The sequence below is a fragment of the Megalops cyprinoides genome, chromosome 16 (assembly GCF_013368585.1).
Source record: "Megalops cyprinoides isolate fMegCyp1 chromosome 16, fMegCyp1.pri, whole genome shotgun sequence".
Taxonomy (NCBI): Eukaryota; Metazoa; Chordata; class Actinopteri; order Elopiformes; family Megalopidae; genus Megalops; species Megalops cyprinoides.
In genome coordinates this window covers 28,322,434-28,338,222 of record NC_050598.1, presented here as the reverse complement: position 1 = coordinate 28,338,222, position 15,789 = coordinate 28,322,434, and the positions used below count along the sequence as shown (strand labels likewise).

The 15,789-nt window shown below is 49.0% G+C and overlaps 1 protein-coding gene and 1 non-coding gene across 2 annotated transcripts; both read left to right on the top strand.

Moving 5' to 3' along the window:
- The first annotated feature begins 49 nt into the window (after positions 1–49).
- Positions 50–122, top strand: trnaa-agc. Its single transcript has one exon. It is a non-coding gene; the product is annotated as a tRNA-Ala (tRNA).
- A 3,678-nt stretch (positions 123–3,800) lies between these two features.
- On the top strand, positions 3,801–14,047 carry LOC118790661 (kinesin-like protein KIF20A). Its single transcript, XM_036547653.1, has 19 exons — positions 3,801–3,983; positions 4,606–4,734; positions 5,082–5,201; positions 5,582–5,720; positions 6,778–6,953; positions 7,326–7,437; positions 7,536–7,748; positions 7,895–8,006; positions 8,522–8,596; positions 9,007–9,150; positions 9,244–9,412; positions 9,929–10,078; positions 10,864–11,003; positions 11,392–11,494; positions 11,821–12,052; positions 12,454–12,545; positions 12,706–12,843; positions 13,558–13,897; positions 14,037–14,047. The coding sequence occupies exons 1-19, from the start codon at positions 3,801–3,803 to the stop codon at positions 14,045–14,047; spliced, it is 2,778 nt and encodes a 925-aa protein (XP_036403546.1).
- Positions 14,048–15,789: the final 1,742 nt, after the last annotated feature.

Sequence of the window (15,789 nt, the reverse complement as noted above, 5' to 3'; positions counted from 1 at the left end):
GCAACCTGCGGAATTACAAGTAAACTGCAGCACGCCTTTTCCTCCACCAGGGGGATTAGCTCAAATGGTAGAGCGCTCGCTTAGCATGCGAGAGGTAGCGGGATCGATGCCCGCATCCTCCAGTCGTTTTAGCACCGTCGACATGGATGTCTGAGAAATGTTTGAGAAAAGACAAGCGCGTTGCGCTGCTTCTTACCAGAAATGAGAAAAGCAGAGCGCTGCGGTGGAAGTTTAATGATACAGATGGGTGAACTGCATTCTTTAGACAAGGCTTGCAATTACCAGCGCAAATTGTGAACATTATGGATGCATCTCAGTGAAAATTTTACTGTTTAGCATGCATTACTACGATTCCAATATAAAAAAAACGACATCCAAAATCATTTTGACAGCAAACTCTATGAATGGGGCTTAAGTGTAGCTGACCTGCGGCCAAAGTGGAGAAAAGAAGAACAATGCGACCCCAGTCTTACTGTGGCTGAAAGCAATCCTGGCATGTTGTATCAGGCATGATGACAATGACAATAACCACACTTACACCTTCCTGTCTCATCTGGTGAGAGTGACCAGAACCTCACTGAAGCCCCTGAAGAAGGTGGTAATGCTTCTGAAGACCAGGGCAGACACAGAAGAGGCAGCAGGCCCAAGGTGCTACTGTGGCGTCTGGCTTTGGCGTAATTCCTCACTTTGAGACCGTGGATATGCTGCGGGCAGTCAAATGCATTGTAAATCACGCTGGGTAGAGGTGTCTGCCAAATAGATTAATAATAATAATAATAATAATAATAATAATTCAAAGTGAGCATATATATATCCCAAGTTTTCAATGCTGTATTTGTCAGCATGATTTTAAAGGTTCTTTTTTTGTTTTACATGATTTATTTTGTTTTGCACTTTCCTGTGATAAAAATTGATTTTGTTTCTTATTTTGTGTATCAGTTGACGTGTTGTGCTTAGGCACTAAGCACACGAGATTGTGCTTCAGAAAAACAAGGTGATCTGCTAGGCACAGTTTTCCCTGTCTCGATTTATCCAGTCAGAATATTTTCATATACAAATAGTACCTGAACTGGATTTTGAATGCCATGAAAATAGTGTACATTGTCACAGTGTGACAAGGTTCTGTAGTGCTTATGTCACAGTGAGCCATGGGAGGACAGAAATTTTCCCATGAATATATTTTCATGAGATTTGTCTTCTTAGGGGATGTTCCCTTCTTTAGGCAAACCCTGGGGTGTAAAGCAAATATATTTGGCTGGATTAGGACGCAATGGGATCTGCACAGATCAGCATCTCATTGGTGTCGGGCTGTTCAAGTTTTTTCTTTTCATATACAGTACATGTGACAGAAGCCACAGCAAGCCCAAGACATATGGGAAAGATGTGCCATAACTGTGAAATGATCCAGGGATAAGCAGTGTGACACAGACCCTAGGCTGTCTGCTCTGGGGGGGTGGGAGAAGCTTGTAATCATATGGTTCTGCTGCTTGTGGGGTGTGTGGAGCAGCAGAGGGGGGCGCATCCAGGTGTGTGCGGTGCAGCAGCTGCTCGCTGCTGGGGTAAGCACCACGTGACGCTGCTCAGAGGTCCAGGGGAGATGGGAATTGCAGAACGCAGATGAACTCACTGCGGGACGCCTCGGCTCACACCTCCAGGCCGGCCGAGGGCGTGAAAATCACATCATTTACAGCCTGAAGGTAATGAGACAGAGCAAGCTCTCCGCTGAAAAGACAGAGAATAAATCCCACTTTAAATCATGCCTTTGGGAGCTAGGCAAGACGGAGAACCCAACACTAGAACTTCGTCAAGCCTTGCCTCTTTATTTTCACATGGGAGAACAGCAATCACAATCAATTGCCTGTGCTCAAGGAGAAGTGGAAGGTCCAAGGAAGAAATCAATCACAATCTATCACTCAGTTGCAGTTTGATTCTTTTCTGTTTATGTGAACCTGAAAGGTTCATTATAGCAACCCACTGTGTGGATCTTGTAGGAAAATCAGCCTGAATACTATCTCCCATTCCTGTCAAAAAAGAAATACACTTACTAATATTATGCCAACACACTGTGTGGTAATTAAATAGTGGTCCCAACCTGTCCGTTTAAAGAAACTTCACATGTTCATAAATTTCAAACTGATATGCCAGCCTATCCCTTTCCCTCCAACACTATATATTTATTTGGTTGATACTAATCCAGCGGGATTTACAACGCTCTCGGAGAAGATGTGCACATGGATATTGTTTAAAAAAATAATGTTCGGTAACATTAGGGAAAGGGCATTCAGGAAAAAAAAACCGGCGCCAAAAGAATACAATGAACACAGTGAAGAGGGATATCCGTTTTTCATTAACTTTCCCTCATCACAGCAAAGCCGCTTTCGCGAATCGTGTTTGCGGACAATCCTGTCTCCAATTCTGCAGTTCAGCTCGGGCTGCTCAACGACTCGTTCACCTTCACGTGTTTTGCTGCCAAGATTTCCCGGCAGAGACACGGTTAATTCCATTGGCTGTTGGAGAAATTCCCTCTCAACAACGTCGCCGCTATTGGCTAAATCCACACATCCTGTATGGTTATTGGTTGTGTGACTCGGGCGCGATGTTTGAACTGGTTGGATGCCTGAGCGGCAGGGGGCAGGTCGTAGAACATGGCCATAGGGATTGCAGTTGTACTTGCTTGTTCGAAAGCTGGCCAGGTAACTTACATGAGGGATGGATGAAAAATAGCCAGCTCTTCAGCTAGGGTTTAGTTACGGTCCAAGCAAGATTTCAGGTTTGTTGAAGGGCAATTTAAAGGCTGGCTAAACAGGCATCATTGTGAGGGAGATACTTCACTTAGTATTAGTTAACTAACTAATAACAGTGAAGGGTCAAGGACTGGTTTACTGGATTGCTGGAATTCCTGGACAGTAACATTAAGGTTTGCAACGGGAGGACAGTCAAAGTGAGTATCAATACAATTTCATCATATGGAAATCACTGTACCTTGTTAGCTAGCAAGTACATTGGCATTTATTGTCTTTTCACGACCAGTAAAGTACGCTTTTTGAAGCATTGGCTGTGTAATGTTATATCTGTGCGGTTACTTTTTAGTTACAGCTAGAGAGCAATATCAAACAGCTGCAGCTAGCAGTCTGTATAACTGTAAAATATTGCATTTTCAGGGGCTGTGTAATGATCTGTATTCAGATGTTACTTGAACGTATATAGATAGACTTTCTGCATACCATTGTCATTATGATTACAACCAGCAAGCGGGCATTCGACACTGCTCTGAAGTATAGCTAATTCGCTACTTTATCGGTCCAGAGTGTGTCCTTGATGTGTTCTTTTTTTGGGCTGCATGAGAGGTTGTTTCCAAACCAGTTTTTCTGCATTTCCATCTGCCCTGTTTGCTAACTCGGTTAGACAATTAGCCTTATCCAACAACATCACCTTTGCTTTGTCAGACGTTTCTGGGCGGATAGTGTGCTATTGTGGAACAGTGCGGTGCTGTCTTAATAAGCACAGAGCCTATCGTGATGTCAGCCTGGGAAGCTGTCATCGGGCATGGCAGTTTGTCTGTGAATGGGAGTCTTGTGTCTGCAGCCATGTCTGGGAATGAGTCAGATGCTAAATTCCACACCACTGGCAGGACGCGACTTCCTGAGCCAAGGGTCGCGTTTGATTTTCTGCCAAGCAGCATTCCGGATTAATTTACCCTTTGTCTCAAGCGCTCGCAAGCAAACATCTGACAAACATCTGATCGGGCATGCACTTTATTTTGATGCCGTGTGTGTCCCGCCCCCTTCCAGGTGGTTGCCATGGCGTTGCGTTTTGCTTCTCCCCGCGCTGCGCTTTCGGATGAGGAGGAGGGAGGGGCCCCCGTGCTGGAGTCGACGGCAGCGGAGATGGGGGGTCTTGCCGGGTCGATGCGCTGCGGGGCGACTTTGCATGAGATATCCCTGATCGCCCCTCTAGCTGAGCTCCACAAACTGAAGAAAGAGGTGAGGGACACTGGGTCCACCCTGCAGATGTCCATGGCCGTTGGAAACGCTCCTTTCTTTGTCCCCCTTTTCCACCATCCAAACTCTCTCCCGCTTAATGGAACAAAGCACCTCTATCTAAAAGGTATTTGCATTCCTTATTTTGGCCAGGCAGGTTCTTTCAATGAAAGCGCAGTGACTTTCTGAAATTCTTTGGTGAATTCTGTGAACACATTCCTGAACTCATTCATTTATTGGCATTAAATGGAACCTTTCTTCCCTGGCCTCGGGGGGGTGATTGGGTCTTTATTTCTGTGCAAACATCCTCCACCCTGATTGGCTACATAGCCGCTAGACACTCTTTTCTCACAATGAGTCCTTTTTATGTCTCACAAGTTGATTTGTGTCCCGATTATGTTTGCTGCAGTTCCGTAAACTGTTTATTTGTCGAAACGAAGCCCCCAAAGCTTGACCTCTCCAGACTGAACTCTGTACAATCCTCTCATCTGTTCTCCTTGCTCTGGTGTATCTTGTCTCCCTGTTTCACGCCCTGTCTGTAAACCTCTCTTTCAGAGCTGGTTGTAAGAGACCATTCTGCCTGCTAACCACATGGGGTTTCTTTGCACCTGTCTCCCTCTGTCAGACAGAACGGTTGAACGCGGGAGCTGACGGACGAGAGGGCGTGGAAGACGAGGGGAGCACGGAGAGGTTGAGGGTGTACCTCCGCATCCGTCCTCTGACTGAGGGAGAGAAGGAGAGAGGGGAGGAGCAGGTTAGGAGTCATGGGTCACCACTGTGGCGTTTCCAGGAGGTCACTTAGGACAAGGCGTGCATACAAAGACATGGCTGTTCACAATACCTTTAGTGTGCTTGGGTGAAGGGGCATAAATGGGTGGTTGGAACACATCACCTTCATGACACTTCTGTTGAGTCAGTGAATCTCAGCCATATCCAGTGCACATATTTTCTGACTTTTAACGAGGTCTTTATTTTGTTTTTGATGGCTTGGGAAGTGTTGTTGATCTGATCTGTAATTGGCTGGCTACTTTCTGTCGCTCTCTGGCCAGCCATTGGTCATATTTAACCCACACACACACTCTCTCTCTGGCCCTACTGTAGGGGTGTGTGTGTGTTCACGATGAAGAGACCCTGCTGCTCCGAGCCCCCAGAGACTCCCTCAACATGAGGAGCACAGAGAGAGGAGTTTCCCAGAGCGTGCACAAGTTCACCTTCACACAGGTAACACTGACATTCACATTCATACACCTCCACACAGGCTACACTCACACTCACCTTCATACACCCTCACACAGGTAACACTGACACTCATTTATACACCTCCACACAGGCTACACGGACACTCACCTTCATACACCTCCACACAGGCTACACTCACACTCACCTTCATACACCTTCACACAGGTAACCCTGACACTCACCTTCATACACCTCCACACAGGTAACACTGACACTCACCTTCATACACCTTCACACAGGTAACACTGACACTCACCTTCATACACCTTCACACAGGTAACCCTGACACCGTGCTTGTGGTACGCTATCCCACAGGTAACTCCTAATAAAGAGAAACGCATAACGTGACACTTCTCTGGCAGATTTCAGGCCCTGAGACGACACAGCAGGAGTTTTTCAACCGCACCATGAAGGAGACGGTGTGGGACGTCCTACGTGGGGAGAACAGGTTGCTTTACACCTACGGCGTCACCAACTCCGGCAAGACCTACACTGTCCAGGGTGAGGCGCTCATTACCCGCACCCTGATGCCTCTAAAAATACCCTCCGTTTAACGGCTGCACAGGCTTCTGTGTTCCCTCTTGTCCTGCAATATTTATGCCATTAGTCATGAGTATGATCCATCTTTGCATCTTTATTCATCATTTATTTAAGATTATTTGTTTGCACAGCTGATGTCTTTAGGCGGGGTGACTTGCATTCTTCTTATTAGCAGCTTACGGATTGTTGCTGAAGCGGTTCAAGTGCAGCATCCTGCTAAAGGCTACACCTGCAGTGCCCCGCCTAGGAACCCAAAAAAAATCTTTGGGGAACAATACCAGCTCCCCAGCCGCTAAGCCGTTAGAGTATTAAAAAAACAGAGGCGTCTAGATCAGAAATTTCACAAACTAAGGAGAAGACCGCTGCTCACTGATGCAGCCTCTATACAAAGCCACTAATCTTTCAGCCTCATGTTTAATGAAGGAAAAAGTGTTGCGCGCAGATCATTCATTAAAGATTTGGCCATTTTATCTTTGTGACTTAATGAGTGAATCATATTTATTTATAATAGTACTTTTTGTAAATAGAACTTAATTAATAAGTGAATAAGTGAGGGTTGCTCATTCAACTTGAATGGATACACTTACTGTATGTTCTGCTGTGCTGAAAGTCACTCTGGATAAGAGCATCTGCTAATTGAATGCAATGTAATGTAATAGTGGTCTTCTCTTGGTATACTATACATATGTGTAGTAGTCCTGCACATATGTGCCCCAGTCTTTTATGCATGATCACCATTTGGAACCAATCCTAAAATTTCCCTCTAGGAACATTTGGCCCCTCACGTACCAGAATATGTCTTTGAGTATTTACAGTATTTTGTTTGGGACTGATACGGAGACTTATTATTATGTTTGCTCATAATGATCTTATGCTTATGGGATTATAGCAGCACATCAATGTCTTTTCTTTAACTCATTACCTTGTATGGTCCTTCATTACCACTTATGGCCTATCCAAAAATGACCCCCCGCAAATGCAGGGTGAGTACTCACGTCCCTTCCTCCCCTGCCACCAGGCATGGGGCACGAGGCGGGGCTGCTCCCCCGGGCACTGGTGTCTGTCTTTGGGAAGCTGAGGGGGCGGCTCTATAACTCCCTGGACCTGAAGCCGGTTTTGTGCCAGGAGGTCCGGCGGCTGGACAGCAGTGAGGTCAGGGCCGAGGAGACCCGCCGAGACGCCCTGCTCAAAGAGGTAAGGGGTTCCCCCCAGCCCCAAAGGACTGATCAGAGATCAGCTTTCGCTTTTTTATACCACATACATAGTGTTTAGGTCTGGGGTGGCTAAACTACTTCTGAATCATTTATTGGTGGGGCAAAAAGAAGAGGACAGGAAGGGAGGGGAGTGAGTGATGTTGGTAAGACCCATGAGGGAGAGAGGGAATATTCTCTGTCTGCATTCATCCCCTGAATTCTGTCTTCAGGTCTAAGTTGTGATTTTGCATTATGATCTCAGTTCCCAGTCAGTAGTGATATTAGACAATGACCCTTACCTTCTCTTCATAATGCTCTATTGGCTGCTGAACGCATGAGTGGAGGAGTGACTCTTTCCTCTTCCTTACTTCAGGAGGAATCCATGACGTCCCAGCATTCCCGGCTGCGAGGCGGGGTCAGCATCAGCTGTGACAGTGGCATCGGGGGGGTGTCCTTAGCCAGCTGCACCGCCACCCACCTGGAAGGTGAGGGACTGTACTTAGTGACCAAACCAAACAGGAACATGCCTACCAACCAATCACAACTGCATAATGATCCCTGTTTCTCTCCTCATCTCTTGCAGATTCGGACAACGTGTGCCTAGACGCAGACTCTCTGTCCCACAGCGAAGGGGAGGAGCTGGCAGAAGGGGTGCAGTTTTCGGTCTGGGTGTCCTTTTTCGAGATCTACAACGAGTTCCTGTATGACCTGCTGGAGGCTCCGCCCACGCTGCAGTCCAGGAAACGAGCCACGCTACGTCTGAATGACGATCGCTATGGCAACCCATATGTCAAGGGTAAATCCAGCACTGATACAGGCACAGTGATATGTTAACACCTTTGTTCAGACCCACACAGACACACTTCCACACATATCCAGGGGAGCATCATTTGCACAGTGTTGTTGGAGTGGGCTGTGAAAGTGTCTCCCCCTGTTGGTCAGATCTTACCTGGGTGCAGGTGCGCAGCGCAGAGGAGGCCTGGAGGGTGCTGAGGATCGGCCGCTGCAACCAGAGCTTTGCCAGCACTCACCTGAACCACAGCTCCAGCCGCAGGTACACACACACACACACACACACACACACACACACACACACACATACACACATACACACACACACACACACACACACACACACACACACACACACACACACACACGCGCGCGCGCACACACACACACACACACACACACTCACTCAGACACTTACTCACCTGAACCACAGCTCCAGCTGCAGGTGAAAAAAAAACACAAACAAAACAACAAAGACAAAAGACTGTCTTGCACCTGACGCATAACTTCTGCACACACATAAATCTACTCACAGGTGCTGACACACACATATAGGATCTCACACTCCTAAGTACATCCACACACACACACACACACACACACACACACACATACACACACAACTGCTTTGGCTGTGCGATATTATAGAAGAGGAGATGACATTGTATATGTTGGGGAGAGATTAATGCATTTCTTTTTCCTCATTAGAGGTGACCTGTAAATATAAAGACACAGTGTTAATGACTGTATTAATGGTCCATTACCCCCTCTCTCCAGCCACAGCATCTTCTCCATCCGCATCCTGCACATCCACCCAGAGGGGGACTGTGGGCGGAACACCCACATCAGCGAGTGAGGAACGCCCGCTGCAGAGTGTGATTCCAGTGTGAATGTGTCAGTTGTAATCACTGCAATCATTGTGCTTTCAGTGTGAATGCATCAGGTGTAGTCTCGAGTGTGATTTCATTGTGAATGTGTCAGGTGTGATCACTGCATGAGTGTGATTTCAGTGTGAATGTGTCAGTTGTAATCACTGCAATCATTGTGATTTCAGTGTGAATGTGTCAGGTGTAATCTCTACTGTGATTTCAGTGTGAATGTGTCAGGTGTAATCTCTGTACTGAGTGTGATTTCAGTGTGGGTGTGTCAAGTGTAATCTCTGTGATGTGTTCGATCTCAGTGTGAATGTGTCAGGTATAATCTTTATGATGAGTGTGATATCAGTGTGAATGTGTCAGGTGTAATCACGGCTCTCTCTCCAGGCTGTCGGTGTGTGACCTGGCTGGGTCAGAGCGCTGTAAGGACCAGCGCATTGGGGACCGCATGAAGGAGGCCAACAACATCAACACCTCCCTCCACACGCTCGGCCGCTGCATCAGCGCGCTCAGACACAACCAGAGCAACAAGTATGCGCACACACACACACACACACTCCTATACTAGCAGCCTGAAGGTGCATACTCATTCTTAATGCGGATCCCTCTCTGTCTGTTCCGCAGGTCTCGGCCCCCCCTTGTGGTTCCTTTCAGGGACAGCAAGCTGACGCGGGTGCTGCAGGGGTTCTTCTGTGGGCGTGGCCGCTCCTGCATGGTGGTCAACATCAACCCCTGCGCCTCCACGTACGACGAGACACTGCAGGCACTTAAGTTCTCCGCCATCGCTACACAGGTAACTGCATACTACTCACACACACAGGTTCTGCATCACACCCATGTATACACACAACTACACACACACACACACACACACACACACACACACACACACACATACGTACACAAAGGTACTGCCTCCTACACACTCAAATGCAACAGCTGCATCATATCCATATACACACACAGAGTATTACATCTCACATACATATACACACACACTCAGAGGTATGGAATCATACACACACAGGTTCTGCTTAGCTCTTCAGTTTTATAGAAGGAGTCATGGTGTTCTGTGCTTCTTGATGTCTCTGATTCTGGTAAACACTGCTCTCCTGCAGAACACATGAATTTTAATGAGGCCCGACTGGATGGCATTTTTATTGGCCATTACAACGATTTTACGCATATCAGCACTTATTGGAATCAGTACAGAATGGTCCAATATCCAATGAATATTCATAAGCACCTCCAGTCACTCTGCCTTCCTTCCTGTCTCTTCCCTCACAACTTCCTCCATGCACCCCCTCAGCTGGTCCACGGCCCGTCCACCAAGACACGCGTTGCCTTCATCCAATCGCTGCTTCGAGAGCACGGGCTGCGGACCAATGACAGCGCCCGGGAAGAGGAGGAAGAGTATAGCGAGGACGAAGAGGGCGATATCAGCATGTTTGACTCCGAGGTCAGTTTCTGCACCGTTACGAAGAATAAGTACATACCTCCCCAATCGCTGCTGGACTCGAAACGATGTGCTGTCACTAATGGCGCTGGTGCTGTCACTAATGTGATCTGCATTGCTAAGGGCACTGCGAGTTGCAGGCCATGTGTGCACTGCATTAGGGGTGTGGCTGTGGTCTGTGTGTGCGCGAGGCTGTTCCCCGGTAAACCCCGTGTCCGTGTGCTGGATTACGGGCGTGGCTGTGGTCTGTGTGTGCGCGAGGCTGTTCCCCGGTAAACCCCGTGTCCGTGTGCTGGATTACGGGCGTGGCTGTGGTCTGTGTGTGCGCGAGGCTGTTCCCCGGTAAACCCCGTGTCCGTGTGCTGGATTACGGGCGTGGCTGTGGTCTGTGTGTGCGCGAGGCTGTTCCCCGGTAAACCCCGTGTCCGTGTGCTGGATTACGGGTGTGGCTGTGGTCTGTGTGTGCGCGAGGCTGTTCCCCGGTAAACCCCGTGTCCGTGTGCTGGATTACGGGCGTGGCTGTGGTCTGTGTGTGCGCGAGGCTGTTCCCCGGTAAACCCCGTGTCCGTGTGCTGGATTACGGGCGTGGCTGTGGTCTGTGTGTGCGCGAGGCTGTTCCCCGGTAAACCCCGTGTCCGTGTGCTGGATTACGGGCGTGGCTGTGGTCTGTGTGTGCGCGAGGCTGTTCCCCGGTAAACCCCGTGTCCGTGTGCTGGATTACGGGCGTGGCTGTGGTCTGTGTGTGCGCGAGGCTGTTCCCCGGTAAACCCCGTGTCCTGGTGACGCAGGCGCTGCTGCGGGCCATCGAGGTGCTGAAGGGGGAGGTGCAGAGGCAGCGGGCGGAGAGGGAGGCGCTGGAGGCCAGCATGAGGGAGCAGGTGTGCGGCGAGATGATGGAGGTCATCTCACGCATGGAGAAGGACTTCAGGTAGGGGGGACGGGTGGGGGAGGGGGAGGAAGGGACAGGGGTGACCTGGGGGGGGGGCAAAGGGATGGGCCTTTACAGCTACTGGAGTCAGTGTGTAAGGCTGATCTGAGAACAGTCTCCGCACACCTCCCTATAACCGCTGCTCCTACCTTAACTGGGGGTGGCAGTGTAGCATAGTGGTAAGAAGGGCTTGTAACCGAAAGGTTGCTGGTTCGATTCTCCGCTGGGCCACTGCTTAAGTACCTTTGGGCAAGATACTTAAACCACAGTTGCCTCAATAAATATCCAGTTGTATAAATGCATAAAATTGTGATCTATGTAAGTCACTTTGGATGAGAGTGTAATGTAATGGCTGTAATGTAATGTTATGTAACTCTCCCCGCTGCAGTGAGACGCTGGAGACGGAGAGAGCGCTGATGGAGGAGAGGTACGAGGACAAGGTCAACAACCTGCAGAAAAACCTGAAGAGGTTCTACATGCAGGAGATGGAGGTGAGAGAAACGGCACACTCACCAGAGAGAGATGAGAGAGCTTCTACACTCACAAGAGATAGAGAGGAGAGAGAGAGATATTACACTGGTGAGAAAAACCAGACAGTGAGATATTCTGCACTCACAAGGGACAGTGAGAGAGCTGTATACATAGTAGAGAGGTGAGCGGCATACTGCACACAGGACACATAATTATGGGGGACATTTCAGCCACGAGAGAGACCGCGCCAGGAGACTGTGTGACGCCCGTCACCCAGCTACAGAGACACGCAGCACAGTGAGGCAGCAGTGACAATGACGCTCTAACGCGCTGGCCTCGACCGCAGGAGCGTGACGAGCAGATCGAGCAGCTCACCGCAGACCTGAGGAGGGGCAGAGAGGAGGCAACAGGAGCGGCGGAGACCCCCCGATGCTCCCGAAAGCAGGCATCCCTCTCCTCCTCTTCCTCCTCCTCCTCCTCCTCCTCCTCCGCCTCTTCCTCCTCGTTGTTGGAGGAGCTGAGCAGAGTTCGGGCGGAGCTGGAGGTGTGTCGCTCGGAGCTGCTGGAGAAAACGCAAGGTGAGGAGGTGAACGGCTCAGAAACAGTGTGTTTGGACTCAGTGTAAGTTGTAAAGCGCATACCTTACCACACATGGATAAATGCACAGAATAAGGGCGTCTGATGTGCAGGCTGACTTTGCAACCTTTAAAATTAATCAGCCTATGTCGTCCTATGTCTCAGACCTAGTGTTTGACCTATCCATCCACTAAGTGACATCTGGTGTGGTCTGAGTGTATTGTTCTTTTCATAGTTCAGTGATTGTTATTGATCCAGTTGTATGTGTGTATTATATCTTGTCATGATGGCCCGTAAGTCTGTAGGTAAGAGCATTTGCCAAATAAAAATTTACACTGTAGAAAGACATGGAGACAGGGGGTCAAGGTTGTCATTACTGACTGATTCCCCCCCCCCCCTTCAGAGCTGAGGCGTTACCAGGGTCTGCTCACACTGCCTGCCCCATCCAGCACACTCACCTCTGCTGTGGATCGCAAGCTTCAGGAGGGCCAGAGGGTCAGTGCTCTGTGTGCGTGTGCGTGCGCGTGTGCGTGTGTGTGTGCGTGTGTGTGTGTGTGTGAGAGCTGGATAAAGTTTTCTCATTGACCACTGTTCACTCCATCAGGTGGTCCATTAACAGTTTTCGTTTTCCTCCGCCTCTCGTTCCCTCGTTCAGAGTCTGCGTCAGCTGCGCCTGGACTTGCAGCGCCTGGGGGTGGAGCTGCAGTCAGCAGAGAGGGCCTGCTGCCACAGCACCAGTGGGGAGAGACTGCGCCACACGCTGGCCAGCGCCGACACCACGCTCGCCAAGCAGGTACTGCCGTGGGTCAGAGCCGCAGTCACGCCTTACCTGTCATACCTGTCCAGGAATGACTGTCAGTCAGTCAGTGGTCACACAGTGGTCAGGCAGTCATTATTCCCTTTAATATCAGGTGAATGGGACATCCCCGCCCAACAACAGAGTCAAATATAGGTATTTTAAAACCCGAGGTGGAGTGACCACTCAAAGACCAGGGTCACCAGCCTCTGTTTTACCTCATATACAAACAATACGTTCTTTTCATTTTCTGTCTTCCCCCTCCCTCCCCTTTCTTCCCATCACTGTCTGACCCTCCCCTGCTTTTTCTCTGGTCTGAAAAGGACACCTAAACCAAAAATTACATTAACCAATCTCTAAGCTATATTACTGATGTTAATAATGAACTGGCAGAGAATGTCTTTATCAGACCAAAATAGGCTGCGTGTTTGCAGTCTGACCACAACATGAGCTCAACTCTTTTCAAGTTGTGGTCACAGGGCAAACACACGTCCCTGGTCTCTCAGCTCCTATTCTTTCCTTCCGTCTTCCTCAAATGGGCGCCGTGGTCTGTCGCCTCCTCCTCTTTCCTCCTCTCATCCTCTAATGGGTCCCCCCCTCTTCCCACAAATTTTTTAACCTACGCACTGTCTTGGCTCTGAAACCTCTCCACGTCTCTCTCCCCTTCACCCATCCTCTCTCCTCCACCCACCCTGCCCCCCCCCCCCCCAGGACCAGACTTTGGGGGAGCTTCAGAACAGCCTGCTGCTGGTGAAGATGGACCTGAAGAAGAAGACTGACAGGCTGGCACAGCTGCAAGCCCCTCCCCCTCCCCCGGTCCCACCAACCCCTGGCTCCTGCAAGAAGAGAGGGTGTGGCGGGGGCAGGGCCCCCGACGGCGAAAACCACCGCCCTGAGAAACGGGCTTTCCTCCGCTCGTTCCTCTCGGGACGCACCCCGTCACGGAACGCCCCAACCCCCCGCACCCCCACCACTCCAGCCACGCCCTACTCCAGAATCTTGCGCCCGCGTCAGCGATCGCCCCCGCCCAGCCCCTCCCCGCACCACAAAAGTAGGGGCTGTGTTTTTTAACACTATTGCACCCCCCCCACCCCACCCTCCCCAAAAACCCATCAATCTCCCCCTCCCTTCCTGGGGCCTGCGTTTGCTGGGTCCGTTTGCTCTGAGGGCATTTTCCTCTTTCTCTGTAGCCCATATGTGAGAGGAACCGAAAACCGCCCAGTATATACAGCTGCTCTGCGTATACGTGTGCACTTCTCAAACATGCCCACCTTCCTTCCACCTTTTTTATATACCAAATATATTTATCATCCTGCCCCAGATTCACTGCTCCCTGAAAATAGCACTGAAAAGTGCCGTTCGTCAGGAAATTCTGGGTCTTTTCGCAGGACTTCAGCTCTTCCGTTACTGTACCAGTGTTGTTTATAGTGGCAGGTAGGCTAGTTCAGATTTTGGAAATTCATCAGTATTGTTATTTTTAGTGGTGACAAAGCCAAACTACTGTGTGTACACTTTATTTTCCTATGCTGTTTTAATGGTATTTACACTTTAATGGTATTTACACTATATATCATTCAAATATATATATATTTTTAGATAAAACACTTTTGTATCAAAGTGAACACTTAGAGCTTTTACACTAACGGCGGCAATGCTGTTATCAGCTGTTTGTCCCAAATGATAAACGTTTTAAATTGTTGTGTTTAGTTCAGAGATTTGGGACATTGTCAAGAGCCAGAAAGCTTAGAGCACAGAAAACAGCCATCGCCCTGAGGTCTTTTCCAAAGGAAGGAATGGCACTCTATTAAAGAACCGAAAGGGTTGGGAATTGTCAGAATGTCAGTATTTCTTTTTTTTTTTGTCCTGGAAAGATGCATTGTTCTTTACAGGGTTCTTGATTCAAAGTTGGTACAGGAAAGGACACTTGAATCACAGGGGAAAGTTAGTGTGTGTGTGTTGGGGGAAAGGGGGGGGGGGGGACTGGGAACCCCAATGTGGGTTTGGGGTTAATTCTGTCGAAGCACAAGACCCACACAGGTGATTTTGCTGGTTTGGACTCGGACAGTTCTGCAGTTTGTGTGTCAGGCTGGAAGATAAGCGCCCACATGCAAAGCACAGCTACCTGCTTCCAGCTGTTCAGAACTGCAGAGTCGTTATTCCCTCAGCCAGCGTTCGAGGTGAACTCCCGTAATATTCTCCGATGGATGCAGTCCCGATTAGCTGAAACCACCGCGGGGGGGGGGGGGGGGGGGACATTTCAGAATCAGAATACAGGGTATTCCAATTATCATACGCTAGATGCATGCCCAGTTCTTAAACCGGGATGAATATTCAAATGCATTGATGCAGCTTGGTAGCGTAATTCAGTTGTTCCTGTCATACTGCCAGTTGGGAGTTTTGTTTGCCAAAGGTTTTGTTGATTTGTCTGTTGAGTGCCAAGAGCTGGGAATGCACGGCATGCAGAGCTGCATTGATGCAATGTCCTGAGAATTAACTGAACGCCAAAGCTAGCGATTGGGCCAGTGAGGCTTTGTGAGTCCCAAAATGAGTGGAGCTTTCAGTGCCTCAGTGGCTCACTTATTTGAGTACTGTTTTTCTTTTGACAGCAGTTTTTTGCTTGTCAGTGACTGACGGCACAACTGTAGCTCCACTCGTTTTGAGGTTCATAAAGCCTCGCTCCCTTTACCGATAAAAGGAATTAAGGGTTCTGCCTCCTGATGGCATGAACTGAAGTAAATGTGTAACAGTCATACAGGCTGAGAGGATTTGATTCCGTAGTCACTGATATTTACTGATGTTCACTGATTCATATTCATATTCAATGAGCTCTTGATTGGCTAGTCACCTGTCAGTTGTCTGACTGTTGCTATTTTACAGTGAGGTTTCAGTGCGTTCTGGGCATCCAGAACTAAAGTAGAAGCTCCTGCCTTTTTTTTGCACTAG